The sequence below is a fragment of the Castor canadensis genome, chromosome 13, assembly GCF_047511655.1.
Source record: "Castor canadensis chromosome 13, mCasCan1.hap1v2, whole genome shotgun sequence".
Classification (NCBI taxonomy): Eukaryota; Metazoa; Chordata; class Mammalia; order Rodentia; family Castoridae; genus Castor; species Castor canadensis.
Window position 1 is genome coordinate 31,756,767 of NC_133398.1, and position 20,249 is coordinate 31,777,015.

A 20,249-nucleotide genomic window follows, 5' to 3' on the forward strand; every position below is an offset into this window, starting at 1 on the left:
TATCTACCTATGGCTTTTCCTAAGAGTGAAGAAAGATTTCCAGGGGCCTTCCACTATATTTCTTCATATTTTATGGCCAAACTATGTTATCTGCCCGGATCTAAACCAAGCATTAGTAAGGGAATGGGATCACCATGATAGAATTGGTCAACCATAACTCATCCTTTAGGACTGATAATGAGACAGCCTCCCTTGAAACACATAATCTCATAGGGAAGTATGAAGACCTGAGCAAAATTAGGATTCCCTAGAAAGCAGAAGACAGGAGAATGGATGCTGGACAGGCAGCCAGGAGCCTCTTCTATACCCATTCTGTATACTTGGGAAAGTTGTTTCCTCTTTCATCCCACCCACCTCCACTCACAATGAAGAATTTGGATTTCACCATCTGCAAAGGACCTTCCCATAGTGATCCTGTTTTCCTTTAACTTCACCCTGAAATAAGAATATTTAATATGTAATACTCTATCTGGTATAGAATAATGGTTAAACACATTGTCTATAGAGATGCTGCTAGATTTGAATGTCAGCTCTATCAATTATCTGATACAGGACTTATCACTTGACCATTCTAAGCCTGAGCTTCTGAAAACTGGGGGAAAAGTAATATATACTTTATAAGACTATGGCAAAAAATTTTGAATCAATTATTGCTTTTAAAATATTGGGCATATTAACCAATATGATAACCCCAAACTTACTTATGTTTCTAAGGATTATGAGGTTCACTATAAATGTCCCAGGGCTATATGGATTTATCAGCATTTCTTTCTTTTTTTCTTTTTATCTTTCCAACAGGGTTTCACTATGTAGCCCAGGCTGGCCTCAAACTCGAAATCCTCCTGCCTTAGCCTCTCAACATTTTCAAACAAAATCAAATTAATAGAAAAAAAGAGACAGATTTTGAAAAATAAATAATCAGCAAAGGCATGACTGTTCAGATGATATATACATCCAACTGTTTTCAACCAAGATTTTTAACAGGCCAAATTGGGTGAAGAGGCTATTTGGGAAATCTGATGTCAGCTGAATGTGTTGAATTAGAGGATGTTATCAAGTTGTGGTTAAGACAATCTGAGTCCACTTCCCAGGTCAGCTGAATTTGGAAGAGAGAAGTAGGAATGAGGAGTATGGAGGTGAGGCATGTTCTTAATTAGAACTCCAGAGACAGAAATAAAAGAAGGTTCTAACATCTGTGTGTAGAGATAGGAGGGCAACCCCAGGCTCAGGAATGTTGTCAATACACATGGAGCTGTTCTTTCTCAGGGATGGTGGTGTGCACTATGGCATATCTTTAAGCACCATGGCATATTTAAGAACAAACTGTTCCATAATGATGCTGACCTATGTGCATTTAAACAGCATATAGGTGTGCACTGACTGGCAGATTTGTCTTCATCATCCTCACAGTACCTAAAGATAAAGTGTAATCAAATGAAACCAATCTCCAGTTCATTAGCTGAGCTGGATCTCCTCTGTGAAGGCTATCTGTCTGACTGCTGAATTTCCCTTTGCTCAGTACAGCAATACATAAAATCTCCACCTCCTTTGGTTTTTGTTTGTTTGTTTTCAGTTTTCTTCAGATGAGGTCAGAAAAAGAAAGCATGCATATTATGCTTTTCTTGCCTTCCCTTTGCCTCAAATGTCAAGCACTTCTAGGCTGTATTAGTGCAAAGAAACAAGGGCTGGCTTTTGTAATCAGACAAGCCATACTTCAGGCTGATCATCAACTTACCCCTATCACCAAGTTACCTTAGTTCATCCAGGTCAGCCTCATCTTCAGCTCTCGGTAGCTCTTCTGAGTAGTAAATAAGATGACAGTTTAATGAACATGGCCCTCTCCCTTCCCCTTCTCTCCTTCCTACTGCCTCCATCAGGGGGAGTGCACAGGGTATAATGCCACAGAAGTAGGTATGCTGTGGACTGTAACCATCAGATACTCTTGAGTTTGGGAAAGACACTCCTCAGTTGATTCCTGACCTTACATTACACGTTACCTTCCAGATACAATCCCAAAGTATGTCTGTTACTACAGAGCAATTAAACACCCTCTTTCAATCCAAAGAACATCCTAATCTGGATAATGAATTATTTGGTCACCTATACTAAATCATGATCGATGCTTCTTCCATTTCAGGCAGTTGGACATTAATACTTAGCCCCATGTGAGAACATTGATCTATTCACCTCCCATCTCTTCAAAACCCCAGAGCTGTCTGGCTGCAGTTTCTCTAGAGGATAAAGTCATTTAAAAAAAAAAACAAAAAAACAGGGCTAATCTGCTCCCCAGAGTCACCCCAGAAATTGCAGATCCAATTCTGCAGTGCAGACTGTGGCAATTTTCAGAGAGGAATTTTAAATTGACCTCAGATGTTTCCCCACTATCCTACCAGCACAAGAATGCCTCTGCCACAATGGACTCATTGTCAATCAGTTCCACTGGGGAAAACATATGGCAGGTATAAATTTCCTTCATCTTCCTTTGACTCAGCAAAAAAAAATGTAATTTTTTTTTTCCAGTCCCTGAGTGAATTTAAGAGCTCCAGGGCAATAGTTTTGTGAAATCTGTTATTCGCAAACCAGGAAAGGAAGACAGCAGATCACAGTTTAGCAGACTCCCCAAATCTTTAAGGCATTTTTAAGACATACGATTATACTTCTTTTTTGTGAGTCTCCTTTAAATAATGGGTTGAATAATTGCACTTTTTAACAAAAGAGAATAGGTAAGAAAGAAGAGGAAACTGGTCCTGGCAGGGAACAGACAGCATACTCAAAGAGATAGAGGAAAATTTTAAGGAACATTTTGTAGATGTATGGTTTAAGGAAATCAATAGAGGTAGCATATTCTTCCCAGTGGGTAAAGTGAGGTAGTCACTCCCACATGTAGGCTAAAGGAAAAAAAAGGAGAGAGCCATTCTGAGAATCCAGACAGGTATAGAAAAAGGCTTTCTAAGAGCTGAGGCACAGCCATTCCTCCTGAGCTCACCAGAAGAGAACAAATACCTTATCTCAGTCTACACACCCATACACATACCTTGCCTCCCATCTTCTACCATTGCCTTAGGAAAGGGAGCCTCTTATGTATTCCTTTGTGGTCACTTCCCAGGGCACAACACAGAGAGTGGATCTGGATGAGAAAAGAATGTCTAGCACAGCCACTGGTGGCAGATGAGAGAGGGACAGAAAAGTGTCCCTTCAGGAGAGTGTCCACACTTCAGATGCCCTGGGTATCTGAGAATGTGCAGTTCCTGCACCTTCAGACAGGGGTCCATCCTGCAGAAAGAGAGATCCTTTCTTGCCCTGGTCAGGAAGGAGAGGGAAATACAACCAAGTTCACTGGAGTGATCCTTGCCTTGGGAGTCAGGAGACCCTGGTTCTGCCTTCACTGCGAAGAGGCAGCTCTAAATACTTGAGCCTCAAGTTAACCTTTCTGAGCCTCAAGTGAACACATAGCTTGTTGTGTTGTCACAAGGGCTTCTCATTGAAGTGGTGGTGGGTTTCCTTGGGTTGTTATTGAATATCAAAGGAAAAGAAAAGTACGAAGCAAGAGGCTCAACATTGGAGTGAAAGGAGCTCTATCACAGGAATCCAAAAGCTTTACTTGCATGGGGTGGGGAAAAGAAATAGTCTTTGAAACAGTAGAAAAGTAAATTGTTAAATTTCTTAGTATGGCCTTTCAAGGAAAGGGCATAATAGGAAACTTGGCCCATTCTGAACTTATTTCATCCTTTATCTCACCCATAGGGTGACCACCAACCCCAACCTGGACTTTCATCCATTTTTGACCCTTCCTATTCTTGGCCCTCCTCAGGCTTGAACTTTATACCCTAAGGAATGGAACTGTACAGTACAGATGGAGTTACAATGCCTGTTAAGCTCATTAGGAGGCAATTTTAAAAGGTGAAGTTTAAATGGCTTGTTGTTTACAAGAACTGTATAGGTATAAAAGTAAAAATAACCCTGATATCAAAATAAGCACATCAAAATGGCACATTAAATTGTTGTGAACACAAATTACTTAACCTCTCTGTGTTCCTTCCTTTTCAAAATGGAGATGATAATTTATGTTCCTGGCTTAGAATAAAGAGTACTTTTAATGTACATAAAAGTGTCTGACACATAGTCGTTATGTATTTAGTAGTTATCATATTTGTCCTGATTCTGCCATGAACCAATTGCATGTCCTTTGGCAAATCACTTAATGTTTCTAAACTTGTTTCCCTGTCTTAAATAAAAGAGTCATGAAGCATGGCCAGCATGGCTTACTTGCTTCTCAGATGTATTTGCTTAGACCAATCCTGGCCTAACTAACTGAAGATACAGATCAAGGAATGCAGAGGACAAGGAACTCATTGGCTTCCAGTCTGGCTTCTCTATGCCCTACCACTGCCCCAGACTGACTCCCAAGAACCACCAAAATGTCTGCCTTCTATATTAATATTTGCTCACCTATTAGTATTTATCCACTAAGACAAATACAGTTTTCCCACAGCAGATCCTCTGTTAATTTTTTTGAGGGGACAAGGGAGAAAAATAGTGTGAAAGGCAAAGGGAATCACACAAGTCACCTGAAACATGTATGCCAGCTTTCTGTCCAGTTTATCTTTAATTCATATTAACAGCCCAAGGGCAGTGATTAGGGCAGTGGGAGAGGGGCGGGTTGTAATGCAGTCTTTTCTGCTCTTGACAGCTAAGTCACATCACAACATCCTCCTTCCCCTTTCATCTCTTCACCTTCCCTTTTCAAATTAAAATGCCACTCAACCTGATGAAAGTTATGGTGAAGCAAAGAGAGTTAATGACTGTAGATTTCTTTAAATCGAAAACCTGAGTATGTCAGGAGTCACCTTGACAGCTGAGTGCTTCCCTTGGAATAGCCTAAGTAATTAAGTTTAATATTTAAGCCAAGCATAAGGTCAGATGAGACCTATCCAGGTAGTGCTATTTGGAAACCTGAAGAAGCACAAAGATGTACTTGTGTCCTTTTATGAGGTATAGTAGAATTGGGCAAGAAGCTAGGGAAGCCAATCTTAAAAAGACCTCACCTTCCTCTGCCTTATGCATTAATTTATTCATCCATCCATCAGCAAACATATATTGAATTCCTGTGTGCCAGGCCCTGTGCAAGGTGCTGACAATGCAGCCATGAAAGCAAAGCTCATAGGAATGAAGAGACAGACTCAAGAACAACCTCCCCCATTCCACACCACCACAGGGGCAGCAATAGAAGAAGATACAAGGAAGGCAGTGACACAAACAATGATACAATTCACTCATGGAAGAGCAGGAAGAAATCAGAGCAGGCTTCCTGGAGGATGTAACCTTCTGTAGGGGAAACTCCACCCCAGGGCAAGTATGAGAAGGACCTTTAACTTTTCCTGGTTCTACCTTGTAGCCTCCCTATTACTTCTTCAAGGGTAGGGATGTCTTTTCTAGCCTTCATATGGAACACAGTCAGGAATAACAAAGAATTTCAGCTCTGGAAGAGGACCAACCAGGGTTAACTCCCAGCTCATCACTGTGTGTCTATGCAACTTCTGAAAGTCCAAACCTTGCCCTCAAAACCAAGGCTTGGACTGCTTGAAAGTCTGAACTCTATTTAATGAAATAGTTTATAGAAAATGCCTAGCTTAAAAAATACTCCCCTCTTTCCCCAAGTATAGAACTGTGTACAATGAAGAATAATTATTTGGTAAATAATAACAACACACAAGAAATTATAGTTGTTACATCTTCCCTCTTGGCTCCATTTAGACCCATCTCCAAAAAAGCAGGAGAGGAGCATCATATCATTACAAACATCTTATAATTCCAACAGAAGCTTTCTTTTACTTACTGCTTACATGTTACAAAACTGAAAGCATTTTGAGAGAAGGACTTGAGAAATCCATGATTCTAGAGTTTTCTATTTTGCAAAGTGCTAAAAACTAGTTTTTATAGTATGTTTTTTCTTTCTTCCAATTCAGCATCTAGGTTTGAGTGGGAAAACGTGAAGAAGACTTACAGAAACCATTAGGTGGTCCTTAAAACTGATCTTTAAAGAGAAAGCAGTAACTATCACCTAAAATGTGCCCAATAGTATTTCAAAGTCCCATTGCTATGTGGGCAGGACAGGGACCCACAATTCTCCAGTCTTGTTTCCCCTCACCCCATATCAGCACAAAGTTAGAACTGTTTCTCTGTTGCTCTCTGATAAATGAATGAAGTTTGAATTCTGACACAAGGAAAGATAATCCAGCTAGTGTCCCCTACCCCGATGCTAATGAGCAAGTAAACAGGTCTCATGGAATAAGGGTCTCCTCTTTTACATCCTGAAGATGCTTGTGCATAAATTGCTCCCAAAACCACATACTGTTAATGGGTTTGTTTTTTTCTCCTAGTTAAATTCAATGAATTCATAAATATTTATGAAATGCAACTTACTATGCAACTAAAAGGAATGAATAGAGCTCAAACTGATTAGGACTGTTGTGAGAGAGCCTTTCTTCATTTTTCAGTCTTCCATGCACTTAAGTCTGTGGGGATCTCTTGAAATGGGACTCCTCCCTGATCTCTGTTCCTTATGCAGAGTACTGACCTAAAGAAGACCAGGCATAGAAATGGGTGAAGATTGCCATCTAGCGGCTCCAGAGCGAGGTGTCACAGAATAGCAGAAAAGCAGTTTTTGTTCCTCATACGTGCCATTAACCAAATGTAAAAACATGAGAAATTGTCCCGACTGCCCCTCTAGGCTTCTAAGGACACTTTCTCCCCATCCAACATTGAGAGCTGGTGGAATTTCTGAGCATTTTGGGGGAGCCTTGGGGCCCTTACAGGAATGGCTTCCTGCAACTAAGCGCAGGGCTGGTTGGCCAGGGAGGCCAGTGCGTTACCATTTTGAGCCTCTCCTTTGCATCCCCCCTCTATTCTTCTAGCCAATTAGACTTCAAGCCTAGTGTTGTGGGCTTTTGTCCCCAAAAAAGATGCTGAATTCCTGAAGTACTCAGCCCAGGGTCTCAGAATGTGGTCTAGTTGGTGCATAGGATCCTTGCAGACGTGATTAGTTGATACTACTGTAGGGTAGTCCCCAAATTCAATATGACTGGTATCCTGGTAAGATGACAACTACCATGAGAAAATAGACACACACAGGGAGAATGCCACAGGACGATGAAGGCACAGATTGGATTTTTGCAGCCACAAGTCAAGTGTGCTTCCCAGCTTTCCACTACTGTAACAAAATGTTTGATATGATAAACTTACTAAAAACTTCATTTTGTCTCACAATTTTGGAGGTTTCAGTCCATGATAGATTGACCCCATTGTTTTGGGGCCTATAGCAAGATAGCACGGCATGATGGAGAATGCCTGTCATAACAGAACTGCTCACTTCATGACTGGGATGCAAAACCTATCCCTTCAAGAGCCCATTCCCCAATGACCAGAACACCTCCTCTGAGGCTCTACCTCAAAATCTCTGCCATTCCCCAAAAGTGCCAAGGCAGGGATCGAGCCTTTAACACATAGGCCTCTGTGGAACATTCCAGATCCACTATAAGCTAAATGATTATACCAGGAATGCCAAAGGTTGCTGGCAAACCGCCAGAAACTAGGAGAAGGCAAAGAAGGATTGCCATGCAGGCTTCAGGGAAATCAGGTCCTTGCAAACTCCTTGATTTTAGACTTCTTGGCTCTGGACCTAAGACAAAATAAATTTCTATTTATTAAGCCACCACATCTCTAGTGCTTTGTTACCACAGCCCCAGCAACCTCATAGGCCCAGCCTCGCACCTCTAGCATCCTAGCTCAGCTCCTCACTTTCCAGATAAGCCTATGTAGCTGTCCTTGTTCCTTTGTCACTCTGCCAGCTGAGATCTCTCCCCTCTGCTCAATCCACACTTCCCAATGCCAGATTATCTTCCAGAATAGAAATCAAATGCCTTAGTCACACATCTGACACCTTCCTTGATCTGGTTTCTTAAAGCCCACCTTCTGATACTTTGCTCAAGTATTTCAGCCACATGTTACATCACCTTTCTGAGAGCCACTTTCCCACCTCTGTGATCATGGTTACTTGTCTGCCTTGTCTCCATCAAGAGCAAACATTCCTTAAAAAAAGAAAAAACGTCCTGTTTTTTCCCATTTAAAAAAGAGTTTTTTCCCATGTAAAAGAGTTTTTACAGCTCTTTACCCTTACTTCTCTGATGACATCTTTAATTTTCCATCTTCAGTTGCAATTGATAACTCTTTTATGCTTTAATTCCCTCAGAAGTTCCTAAGTTTTCTCAATAGACCATCTCTGAATGCCCTCAATGCTTTATATACTGAAACATGATTGACTAAATGATACCTTGTAAGAAATAATTAAATAAATACCCTTTCTTCAGTGTATGGGACATGGTAAAACCATCACTCCATTTCATCTAATAAGCATTGTTTTCCCTGTCATCCCTGCTCCAGTCACACAGCCTTCTTTAAATTCTCCTACTTGTTTTGTTCTTCCTACCCCAGTGCCTCTGCACATGGGATTTCTTCTGCATGGAGCACTCACCTCTTCCCAGAATATCTAGTTAACTTCTTTTACTCCTTGAAATTTCGGCTAAAAAATTACTTTCCCAGTATAGGTTTCCTACTTTACAAACTCTCCTGGCACCATGTTCCTCTCATCAGTAACACTCAACACACAGGCTCCTTTACATCTTTCCTTTACATAATGATTTGGTTAATACCCGTATTCCATACAAAACTGTAAACTCCATGAGACAGAAGCATCAGAGAAAGTTTTAGGCAACTATTTTATTCCTCTCACCTAATGGATGCTTGATAAATATTTATTGAGAAAAGAAATGAATAGCTCAATGTGTCTCTGGATATATGTATTCAGTTTATTAGAATTTTCTGAGAAGCCTAAAGTAAGCAATAATTACAACCTGTACCATTTTTGTACCTACTATGTGCTAGGAGGTATTAGCTTCTCCAGTTGTGTCCTATTTCACTTAATCCTGGAATTGAGGCTGTGATTTAGCAATCATTGCCCTTGTTTTACAAATGAGCAAAGTGTGACTCAGATAATTAATTCTGCCTGAGGTCACAGACTTGTTAAATAGCAAAACTTTGATTTAAAACTACACACTCCAAAACTCATATTAAACACTGTACAAGAATTACAAAAGAAAGCCAAGCATATTTTTCCTAATCCTTTTGAATATACATGATGAACATAAAAGACTAACTAAATAATGTTGTATCTGTAAAGCCATACTGCTTATTAAACTAGATTTCTTAATATCAAAACTATATTTCCCAGTGTTGGGGCAGGCTTGGCTATTTTCCTGGGATTTACTGTGTCTGGTATTCACCTTGTTTTCTCCACTCTGAGTTTACAAGCAGCTTTCTACTAGTTCTGCAAAGTTGCAAGCCTCCAGCTAGCTCTGGAGTGTTTCCTGTAACTCTGACCACATTCTGTAAGGGGGTAGGGGACAAACTCTGTAAGTATTTAATCAAGCTCCTGACACAGATCAGGGCTTAAGGCTTTGAGAAGTTATTTCCCCTGCTTCCTATGAAAATGGTCCCAGTGACTTTGTTTCCCTCTCTGTTTCCTGCAACAAAAGGATTGTGCCTTATTCACCACAGCAAACTCCATTATCTGGCATAGGGTCTGGCATATAGGACGTGCTTAATATATATTTGTTGAATGGATTTAAACCTGAAGTAAGAAGATAAAACACATATGGCCAGTGCCAAATTTCTGCTTCAGAGAAAGCAAATAAAAAAAAAGTGAAAATGAGACAGGATACAAAACATTGAGCACCTACTGTGTGCTAGCACTATTGTAGATGCTTTTAAAATACTTTTAGCTGAGATAAAATCTTAGATATATCTACGATAATGCTATGACATCATCATGTCATTCCTGCTTTATAAATGAGAAACTGATGCTCTCAAACAGTTTAAACTCAGGGCTGTGTAGCTCCTCCAGCTACACTGTGGCTATTGTCAGTAGAGTTAGATGTTAAATATGGTTCCAGGCAGCACCACAGAAAGGAAGAACTTCCAGCTGAAGGTCAGGACCGCCTGGATTGCCTCTAAATTGGCCATGCGACCTTGCTCAGAAACTTGTTTCCTGACTAACTTCAAAGAGAAAGTTTGACAAAGCCTCGGGTCTCATCACTTCCATTTCTGTTGGTTTTATTTTCCAACTTCAGTTATTTATGCACATGACCATCTCATAGCTCTTACTCTGAAAATTCTTGAGGAGAAAAAATAATGCCTTGCTGATGGAGAAGTGCTTCTGGAACTTCTGGTTTCTTCCAAATCAGTCCACCAACCCATTTAACTTACTGCAATGAATATCCTACAGTCCACATCCCTCCACAGTGATAAGCACAAACAGTAACAAATAGAGTTTTCCATGCAAATGACTAAGAATAATGGCTAGAGAAAATTGAAACAATGATATTGAGTCCCATTATAATGCCAAACTACAAAGTTTATGAAATGTAGACTATGGGGAACTCAACTTCACATTGACTGAAAATTCAACTCCAGCATCATGTTACATTCTTCACAATACAGGAATAAAATGTTTCCTCTGCACACTGGAAGTATTTCAATGAAGTATCACTGTCTTCCCAATAGTGTCTGTCCAATCATTAAATTACCAAAGTCTTATAACACGATTTCTCTCATAAACATTTCTATCTATACTACCTCATACACCTCTTACAGTAAATCACATGCACACAACTCTACAGATGAGGACACTGAGGTTGGCAGGGTGATAACTTCACCAAGCATCTACATCTGAGACTTAAACCAGGCCTATTTAGGTCCTGTGCTCTCTGTACTACCACTCCCTTGCTAGCTCCTAATATCACACTCACATAGAAGAATACAGCTCACTAACAGATTATAAATAACAACCATCAGGGAATTACTCAGGAGAAAGTCAGTGAGGAATCTGTAAGAGTACCTAATGGACTAGGGATGGTGCTTGCTGGGGTCCTCAAGCCTAAGACAGGAAGTCTACAATCAGTCCTCAAGGAGTTCTGAACTGGAGGAGCCAAAGCTAATGCTGGTAAAGTATTTGGAACAGTCTGCAGCAGACTGGAACAGACATCCAAAGAATGTTTGTTAAATGCGTACAAATATATTTACATGCCTAAGACTGCCAAGTATTCTTGCTTTAAGATTTTAAATTGCAAAATTAGTAATGACAATGATTTATTATATTGAGTAATCTCAACTTAAATCCTCATAAAACAGTACAAAGTATGTGTTAGCCCCATTTTTTAGATGGGAAAACCAATATCAGGAACCTCCAGGGCCTGTGATTCTCCCTCCCAGAGTCTAGAAAGGTCTCTGTGCTCTGGAAAGGACATAGATCACAGTGATTGGTAGCATTTAGAGACCAGCACTGATCTCAGACATCTTGTAATACAATTTAAGGTAATCCCTTTAACACTGAAAATTTGACTGATTTGAACCTAAACTGTACCCTGTTCATTTTTCTCAGTAATTGGAAAGCAAGCAGAAAAGTAAGATGAAACATGTTTCCAGTATACTATTACAGCTTGGCTGAGGACAAGGATTTTATTTAATACCCATGATCAGCTTTTAAAAAACGAGTCAATGAATTATCATTAGTTTACAGAGGAAAATAAAAATGGCCAGCCTAATGATAAGGTGCCTGTGAAACTGTGCCAATTTCACATGGTAACCATCAAACTGATCTTTTGGCTGAAGTAAAGAACACAGAACATGCAAGGAGTTTTAAAGTGAGGGAGTGTTTGCCCCCTTCAGTTTGATTTAGTGGCCTGAGCTTCCCACTAGCCCCTTTGAACTGTATTGCTCTTGGACCACATCTATTTCTTATGCATTAAGTAATTGATCTGCTGTTCCTAAAAGAAAGAACATGAGGGAGCCTATAAGATAAATCTTTCACAAAAAGAAGAAAACTAGTGGAAGCAAAGGCAGAAAGCAAGATAGTCTAGAGACCTTTGTCACTCTCAACACACACAGAAGCTTTCTCTGGGCACATTGCAAATCTCCAACAGGCTCTTCGGGACAGCGAGCCACCACACAACAAGGACATGGATCTAGGTAATAAGAGTAAAAATGCCCCAAATTCAGAACTGTATTTCTCAGGAATATGTTACTGCCTGTAGGTTATCTATGTTTGAAATTCTGTGTGACATCTGGGTGATCTTTTACAATCACTCTGAACCCCACATCCTAAAAAAGGTCTGGAAAGATGGCAATCTGGCTTCTACTCCCAGACAATTATGGGAAAAAAATATAGATAGATAGATAGATAAACTCTATCTATGCACATACTGCATATCAGGCACCATGCTGGGGACAGTGAATAATACACTTTCTCCTGGGGGAGAAGCAAATGAAAAGATAAAATAACTTCCAGGTTGTAATGGAAAACTCCAAGGAGTTTGAGAGAAGAGATAAGAGGCAGACAGCCAAAGTCTCTGTCTCTCTTCCCCTCTCCCCTCCCCTGGACAACAGCAGCTCCACACTCCCCTACCCTTCCCTCCTGTCCCCTCCTCCCTCTAATTCCATCCTCTGTGTCTGACGCCCACCTCTAACCCCTTCCCCTACCTCTGACCGCTTCCCTCTCTCCCCACCCTGTTGACCCCCTCTCCTTCCCCTCCCTCCTGTGCCAGTTCCTGGTCTCCATACGCGCTGGAGGCTCAACTGTCCCCAGGAGCCCGCGCAGCGCGCGCTCCCTCCTCCTCCACCCTGTGGCCTTGCCAGCCGTTGCCACATCCACCATGGGGAATGAGTCCAGTTATCCCTCGGAGATGTGCTCCCACTTCGATCACGATGAGATTAAAAGGCTGGGCAAGAGCTTCAAGAAGATCGACTTGGACAAGTCTGGTGCGCTGAGCGTGGATGAGTTCATGTCCCTGCCCTACCTGCAGCAGAACCCGCTGGTGAAGCGAGTGATCGATGTCTTCGACACCGACGGTAATGGCGAGGTAGACTTCCAGGAGTTCATCGTGGGAACCTCCCAGTTCAGCGTCAAAGGAGACGAGGACCAGAAGTTGCGGTTCGCTTTCCGCATCTACGACATTGACAAAGATGGCTTCATTTCCAACGGGGAACTCTTCCAGGTGCTCAAGATGATGGTGGGGGACAACCTCAAGGACTGGCAGCTGCAGCAGCTCGTTGACAAAACAATTATCGTCCTGGATAAAGATGGCGATGGGAAAATATCCTTTGAGGAATTCTGCGCGGTAGTCAAAGGCATGGAGATCCACAAGAAGTTGGTAGTGGTTGTGTGAGCCCCCCGCCTTTTTAAAGACCACCGTTCAGCAACTTTTGTTGTCTTCTCTTTGTCTCTCAAGATCTGCTCAATACGTCCAGCAACACTCTCTATGACTAACCCAGTAGTATTTCTCTTTGCCAAGCTACATTTCTGACATGGGGTTCATCACCAATTCCCTGTTATTCATTCTCCTCTCAATGATTCAAGATAACACCTGACCCAGGGGAAAAAGCATGGTGGGAAAAGAAAAGGAAATGGCATTTTTAAATGTCTTGTTCTTTGTTTTGATTCAGAGACCAAGTTCAAGAAGAACTCAAAAATAAGAAAATCTACATGTTTGCCTTTCTCATGGTTTTGTATATGGGAGGAAACTGTACAGTTTGCATTAGGTGTTAGGTAAACTGTTTTATTGGTGACATTCAGATACCTTTGAGATTAACTTCCTATTGGAGCAACAGGCACAAATATATTTCTCTTTGCTGAATGTCTTTTAATCACTCTCTGGTCAACAAACCCCATTTTCCTCTGCAGCAGGTCACAGCCCCACGCCTCACAATACATCCAGAAATCCCTCAGCATGTTTGATAGGTAGGAGTCCAGTTTGGGGAAATCTTGTCTCATTGCTCCAGCTCCCCAATAAAAACTAGCTTCAGGGCTCATGTAAGAAATGCTAAGCCTGGATCAAGTGTCCAGCCCAACTGTTAGCCTCAGTGGCAGTGAATTTTCGTTGTTGGCTACCCTCTCCAGTATTATTCAGAAAAGGGGTTTTCCAGTCAAATAGGAACTGTCCCAGACCTTCTTAGAAAGTGCCCTCTCCTCCAACACTTAGCACACCACAGTTGGAAGGAATGGAACAAATACATAGCCAGTCTTCCCACAGGGCAGGGGCAATAAAGATTCAAGCCAAATCTCTCCCAGAGATACTGAAGCAGTGTTACTCTTGGTGCTCAGAGATGCAGAGATTGGTGCACACGTCTCTGCAACAGAGGTGAATGCTGGCAGCAGCACTGGTTAAACATGGTTTTGAAAGCCAGATCTGGGAAGCTAGCAGAGAATCTGAGAATTCTGTCTCATCCCAGAAAGCGTTTTCCCTAATGCAACTTTTAACCCAGAGTTCCTCACATCCTAATAGGTGTACTGAATCCTGCTGGTTCTAGAGGAGATCTTTGGATCTGTCCCCAACTCACTTATGTGATGTTGGTAGCCTGACATCAGCCTTGGTGGGAGGGGCACATGAAAAACAACAAAAACTATTAGTTTTGGTTTGTTCTGGAGAGTCATTTTAACAATGAGTACATCACTGCCTGCACCCTAAATGTTATGAGCTCTCTGAGGTCCCTCATGCAACTGTCAGTTCTCAGAGTATCAGCTGTCCTCGGAATAACAGGACAAGTATTTGTCCAGCATCTGCCACTTCATACCAATCCTCTTTCTTACACAGGACCCCTCCCCATATAGGGTGCCTAAGGCTCTCAAAACAATAAAATGATGAAATGTACTCTTCCCACACTTACCTAGCCAAGGGACACCACTCAGGTGTCCCCTATTTCTAGGAGACTTATTGTTACATTTTGAAGAAGATGGCAGTTAGTCTGGAATGGAAAAAAAAAGGGAGGAGAAAGGAAGAAACGTGTATCAATTTAATCACTGGTAGGTAGGCACCCATCAACCAAGGCACTTATCATAAATTACTTAGGAACCACAAAGAAAAGGAATCCCTATCCCTTTAATTCTTGTTCAGTCCTTTAAAAATGTAAGTAATCAGCAAATAATCCCAGTCTTGTGGTGTGATAGCCATACATGGTAGTTACATTTGCAAGACTCAAACACATCTGGGTGCGGATTCAGTTATGACAAGGTTATTCTGAACACTGACCAGTGTGTGAGTATGAACAACTCCTTTACCTAGCCTCTCTGTGTATCTCCATCTAATTAAAATAAGCATCCATTCCAAGGTTATTTTGAGGATTTCAAAAAATGAAATCTGTAAAACACCTAGAATGCAATATGGTCATTACTAATTCCTGTCCCTTAACCCTACCTTCTACAAGATCGACATATAAAGGAGACATGAGGCCTACTGGTTTCTTTTGGACCCTCACTTAACACATAGCCACACCTGCTATAAGTCAACTGGACACTTGCGTAATCCTAGCCCAGAAAGGAAACAATGGGAACAATGTCAAGGTCCTCCCCACCCCCTCATTTGCAGCAGGGACAATAGACTTGAGAACTAGAGACCGTTTTAGAGAATTTCTTGTTCTGTAGTCCAACATGTCTGGCTCTGTGAGGAAACTTTACATGAGCAAAGTAAGCACGTGTCATACTGGCCAACAACGCCTCCTGAAGAGAGATTGTTTACAGACCTTGCAATACACACTTTAAATATGTACATTTTAAAATTATGACCAAGGGTTTGGAGCCTGATAGATTACATGTTCAAATTTAACAAGGAAAATAAAAATGTTTCAACTTCTGGAGTGGCTGAAATTAAGTTAATTGCTCAAACTACCTAACAGAGCCACTGAAGTTTTGTGGCAATGACCTTAAACTAAGAGCTTGTTTCTGATTTCAGTACTGGAAAGATCTGACCAGATAGTTGAGGAAATGAGTCCCATTTACTTCCAAGTTTGAATGCTTTATTTTTTTCTCCCAGTTGGTCAGTTGCCAACAAATTCAGTTCTATTACCACTCTTTAAGATGGTAACAGTTAACATTGGCTGGGCAATTGTCCCAACTTCTGCTGTGTCATTTAATCACCACAACAACACTGTGAGATGGAGCCATCATTTTGGCTTTACAAATGATGCTGTAGAGAGACCAAGGATGATCTCCAAGGCCACCCAACTGAAAGTGGCAAAGCAAGGATTTCTACCAGGTTTTCTGACCATAAACCCTGAGCTTTGTTTCTGCCTCACTGCATTCTCCTTATTTTTTATGGTTCCTATATCTACCTGTCTCAAATTATTTCTGGTAGACTTATGAATGTAATCAGATCAAGCCTGAGTTTTCACAAAAGAGGAATCTGAGGCCTAAAGAACTGAATTGCTCGTCAAGGAGCATAGTCCCCACTTTTCTGGTTTTGCACATTTCAAAGAAACAGATATGTTAAACAAGACAGTTTTAAACCTTCTTTCACCTTCATTTCATCTTGAGAAACAGGGACAGTACTTAGATTAAACAGGTAACAGTCACCAATATGCTCTGAGGGAGACAGAGATTAGTAACAATATGTTGTTCTGAATCCACCTTAATGGATTGTGTCTGCTCTCTACCATATGTTGCAGTCTTTAAGACACTAGACACTCTTTTTGAAACAGAGGGGAAAAAATATGGCTTTAGCACAGTTGGTTTATATTCTAAGTCTATCATGCTTTAGGAACATCCTTAAGAGAAAATATTCCAGACATTACAAAACAAAGTACAAATTCCATCCTTCACTTATGCTAGTGATTCTCTCTGGATAGTCTGACTATGGTTTCACTTATTTGCATGATTTGAAAAGGAAGAAGCTCAAATGCTTTTTTTTTTTTTTTTTTGGCAGTATTGGGTATTAAACTCAGAGGCCTTGCTCTTGCTTGGCAGGTGCTCTATCATTTGAGCCATACACCTGGCCCTTTTTGCTTTAGCATTTTTCAGGTAAGGATTCCTATCTTTTTGGCCCAGGCAGGTCTGGCTTGCAATCCCCCTTCTTAAGCTTCCCAAATAGCTGGGATGACAATCACATGTTACCACACCAGCTTTCTCATTGAGATGGCCTGAATTGGCCCCCAAACCACAATCCTTGTGATCTCTGTTTCCCAAGTAGCTGGGATTACACCATACTCAGATGCTTTTAAAAATAAGGTGGCATCATGGTAGAGGAGTGCAGCTACTAGCATGAGAGTCTTGGGCTCCTTTTTTTTCATGTGTGGTGCTGGGAATCAAACCCAGAGTCTCACACATACTACCCAAGCCCTCCACCACTGAGCTATACCCTAGCTCCTAGCTCTGAACACCCCTGTTCTGTTCCATTGGCTACTATACTTATGCCAGTGTCCAGTGACTGTGACTGTTTATAAACCATGTGTCACATTACCTTAAATGAATTAGCCAATTTTGATGAAAAACATAACACTGCAGTGTTACAGCAATAAAGCTGTACAGAACAAAGGACACAATGTGATAGCTCAAAATTTAAGTTTAACTCACAAATGTGCATTTTTTTGGTGGTGGTAGGCTTTGTTCTCACAAAGAGAGTGCTTTTTATATGTTTGTCAATGATTTTAAAAATGCAAAAATTTTAAATAAAAATTATAACTAGCAGGAGGGAAGCAGTTCACCCGAGGATGGAAATGGTCTTTTATTGGGTCTCTGAAGTATTGCAACAAAATTAAAAGCCTGCATGAAGAGAAATTAATATAGTTCCACTCTTTAGCATAAAAGCTCCAGGTGGACTCGGTTGTTCACTATTTTTCAGCAATACAGCACTTCACACAAAACATTTGTCCCAACAAATAATACTGAAATAGAAGCATGACTAATAGGCAAAATAAATATATCCATGTAAAATTTCAAATTTCTATAGAATAAAATCTAGCAAAACAATAACAGGAAAATCTAAAATACAAAAACTTTTATAACATGTTAGGAAAGTGGTCAATGGTTTTTCCAATTAAAAGTCTTATCATGTCTGAAATGCATGAGTATGCATGCAAAAATATAAATATATGATTCATACAAAGGGAAATAGGATGAAACAAACATGGAACAATATTCAACCTCAGTCATGCAATAAATGTAAACTAGAAATAGGTTGGGTGGTAGAATATTTGCTTAGCATGAGCAAGTCACTGGATTCAATCCCCAGAACCAAGAAAAAAATACTTTAAAACCAGAAAAAAATTATTACAAAACAAGGTTGGTGAGAATATGAGGTTTTGATGCTTTGCAGCATTTTGGGGGACATTGGGAATGGCTTCTGCCCTCTTCAGAGGTTATTTCACACATCACCAGTCATAAAATCAGTTATATCCTTTGGCCTGGTTACCATATCCATGTCAATATTGATCTCAAATTAATAATCCAAAATAATATGTTTAAATGTTAACACAAAGTTTTTTAACTACAGCAGTATTTATTATATATAATAAGTTGTAATAGCCAATTAAACAACTGACAGTTGGGAGTAGTCAAGTCAATCATAAGACAATGAGTGATATGTTTAATCCAATGAAATTAATAATTGATTATTTTTAGAAAATATAGTTTTCAGAATTAATAATTAAAATATGTTAGGAAATAGCAGGTTTTAAAAAGCACACTGTATAATTTTTATCACCATGCAAATTATAAGTGCATATAGTCATAGTTTGAAGAGAAAAGGGAGAATTCAGTCACTGTTTTATAATAAAAGATTGGTGAGGAATATCAAATTTTTTAAAAATATTTTTCTGAGCTGTTTTAATAATAATCTGAAATTTTCAAATGTGCACAATGGAGCTAATGCAGCAAAGGAAGTATCAGTTACAAGCACAGAAGACAATTCCAAGTTTAGAAAGCTTGAGGAACCTGGAGAACTGGAGCTGGGAGACATCTCAGCAACCTAGGCAGTCCACATTAATGTGCCACTAAACAATTTCTAGATGAAGGAAAGCAGAGTTGACCCAGCATCCAGGGCTGGAATTGACGGGAACCTCTGACAGCCCTTAATTGCTGTCTGAACGCATCTACTTATCCAAATGTAAGTACCGCTAACGTGGGCTCATGCACTGTCTCCCGGATTTTGTAAGTCATCTCTTTCCTTTGCTATGTGTGATCCTTCACTCTGTCATGGCCAATGAAACAATTCCCAATTTTCTGAATGAACCTCTTCCTCGCTTTTTTACATTTTTGCAAAATCAAATGATAATATCGCACAATCTTACCCCATCCTCTCCTCTTCAGTGAGGCAAATGCTTCTCCTCTGGAAACTGTCTTGGTACTTCTGGAGCCCACAGGCCATATGTATAAGCTCAATAGTGAATCTGAAAATTCTGAGTTACCACTCTTCAAGGGAAAACAAAAGGGGAAAAAATGTCTTCAATATTGGAAACAGCATTTGAGTCTTACTTTTCCTGTTTCCAAGTGTCAAAAGTCATTATTTTCTTTACCTGTGACTAAAATCATTATGCCTCAATCACCCCTTTATCTCTTCATTAGAAATAGTTTTTTTAACTCAGAGAGGAGATTGTACAAAGTTTAATATACTAGTCACTGAAAAATAAAATGACTGTCTTGGGTTCTTGTAGTCATTTCCCTCTGCAGAAAAGTAATAGGACACACAAAGTGTAGAATGCTAAAGAAAGATGAATCAAAGATGACTCTACAGTTTTTGCCTGAGCAATTGCAAAGATGGGATTTCATTGTTATGAGAAAGACTATGTGAGGAGGTTTCAGGGAGAAAATTAGGAGTTTCCCTCTTTGTGTTAAGTATGAGAGGACTATTAGATACTCTCTACTATTAGTAGAGAGGCTGAGTAGAGAGTTGGGAAATAAAAGTTCCCAATTTCAGGGAGCCACTGGAAAATAGGTGGAATTTAAAGTCATACATCTATATGAGAAAATGAGTATAGCAAAGAATTGAAAGCATACCAGAAAGAAGAACAGGAACAGCAACAGAGATTGAGGTGGAGCAAAGGGAGAGAGGTATTCTAAAACAAGCTGAAGAGAATATACCAAAGAGGATGAAGTGACGTCAAACGTGTCCAAACTGTGGATACACAAAAATAAAAAATTAGCCACTGGATTTGGCAATTTGACAACTGACAGGTGTTGTTTGATAGGTGATTGGAGTAGGGGGCCAACAAAAGTCTGATTAGAGTTGGTCAAAGAGAGAATGAGAAGAATTGGAAGTAATGAATATAGACCACTGTGTAGACAACCAAAGAAATGGAATGGTTGCTATGTGTTGGGGGTGTGTATTGGGAAGAACAGAAGATTAATTGCATAGGATTTGCTTCATAACATC

The 20,249-nt window shown here is 40.3% G+C and overlaps 2 protein-coding genes across 2 annotated transcripts in view; both read left to right on the forward strand.

The window, feature by feature from the left end:
* The window catches only part of Grin3a (glutamate ionotropic receptor NMDA type subunit 3A), a 166,438-nt gene that overhangs the window by 132,144 nt on the left and 14,045 nt on the right, over positions 1-20,249 (forward strand). The window lies entirely within an intron of this gene.
* Positions 12,765-13,277, forward strand: Ppp3r2 (protein phosphatase 3 regulatory subunit B, beta). The gene has a single exon (XM_020179228.2). It carries the CDS (start codon positions 12,765-12,767, stop codon positions 13,275-13,277), a length of 513 nt encoding a protein of 170 aa, XP_020034817.1.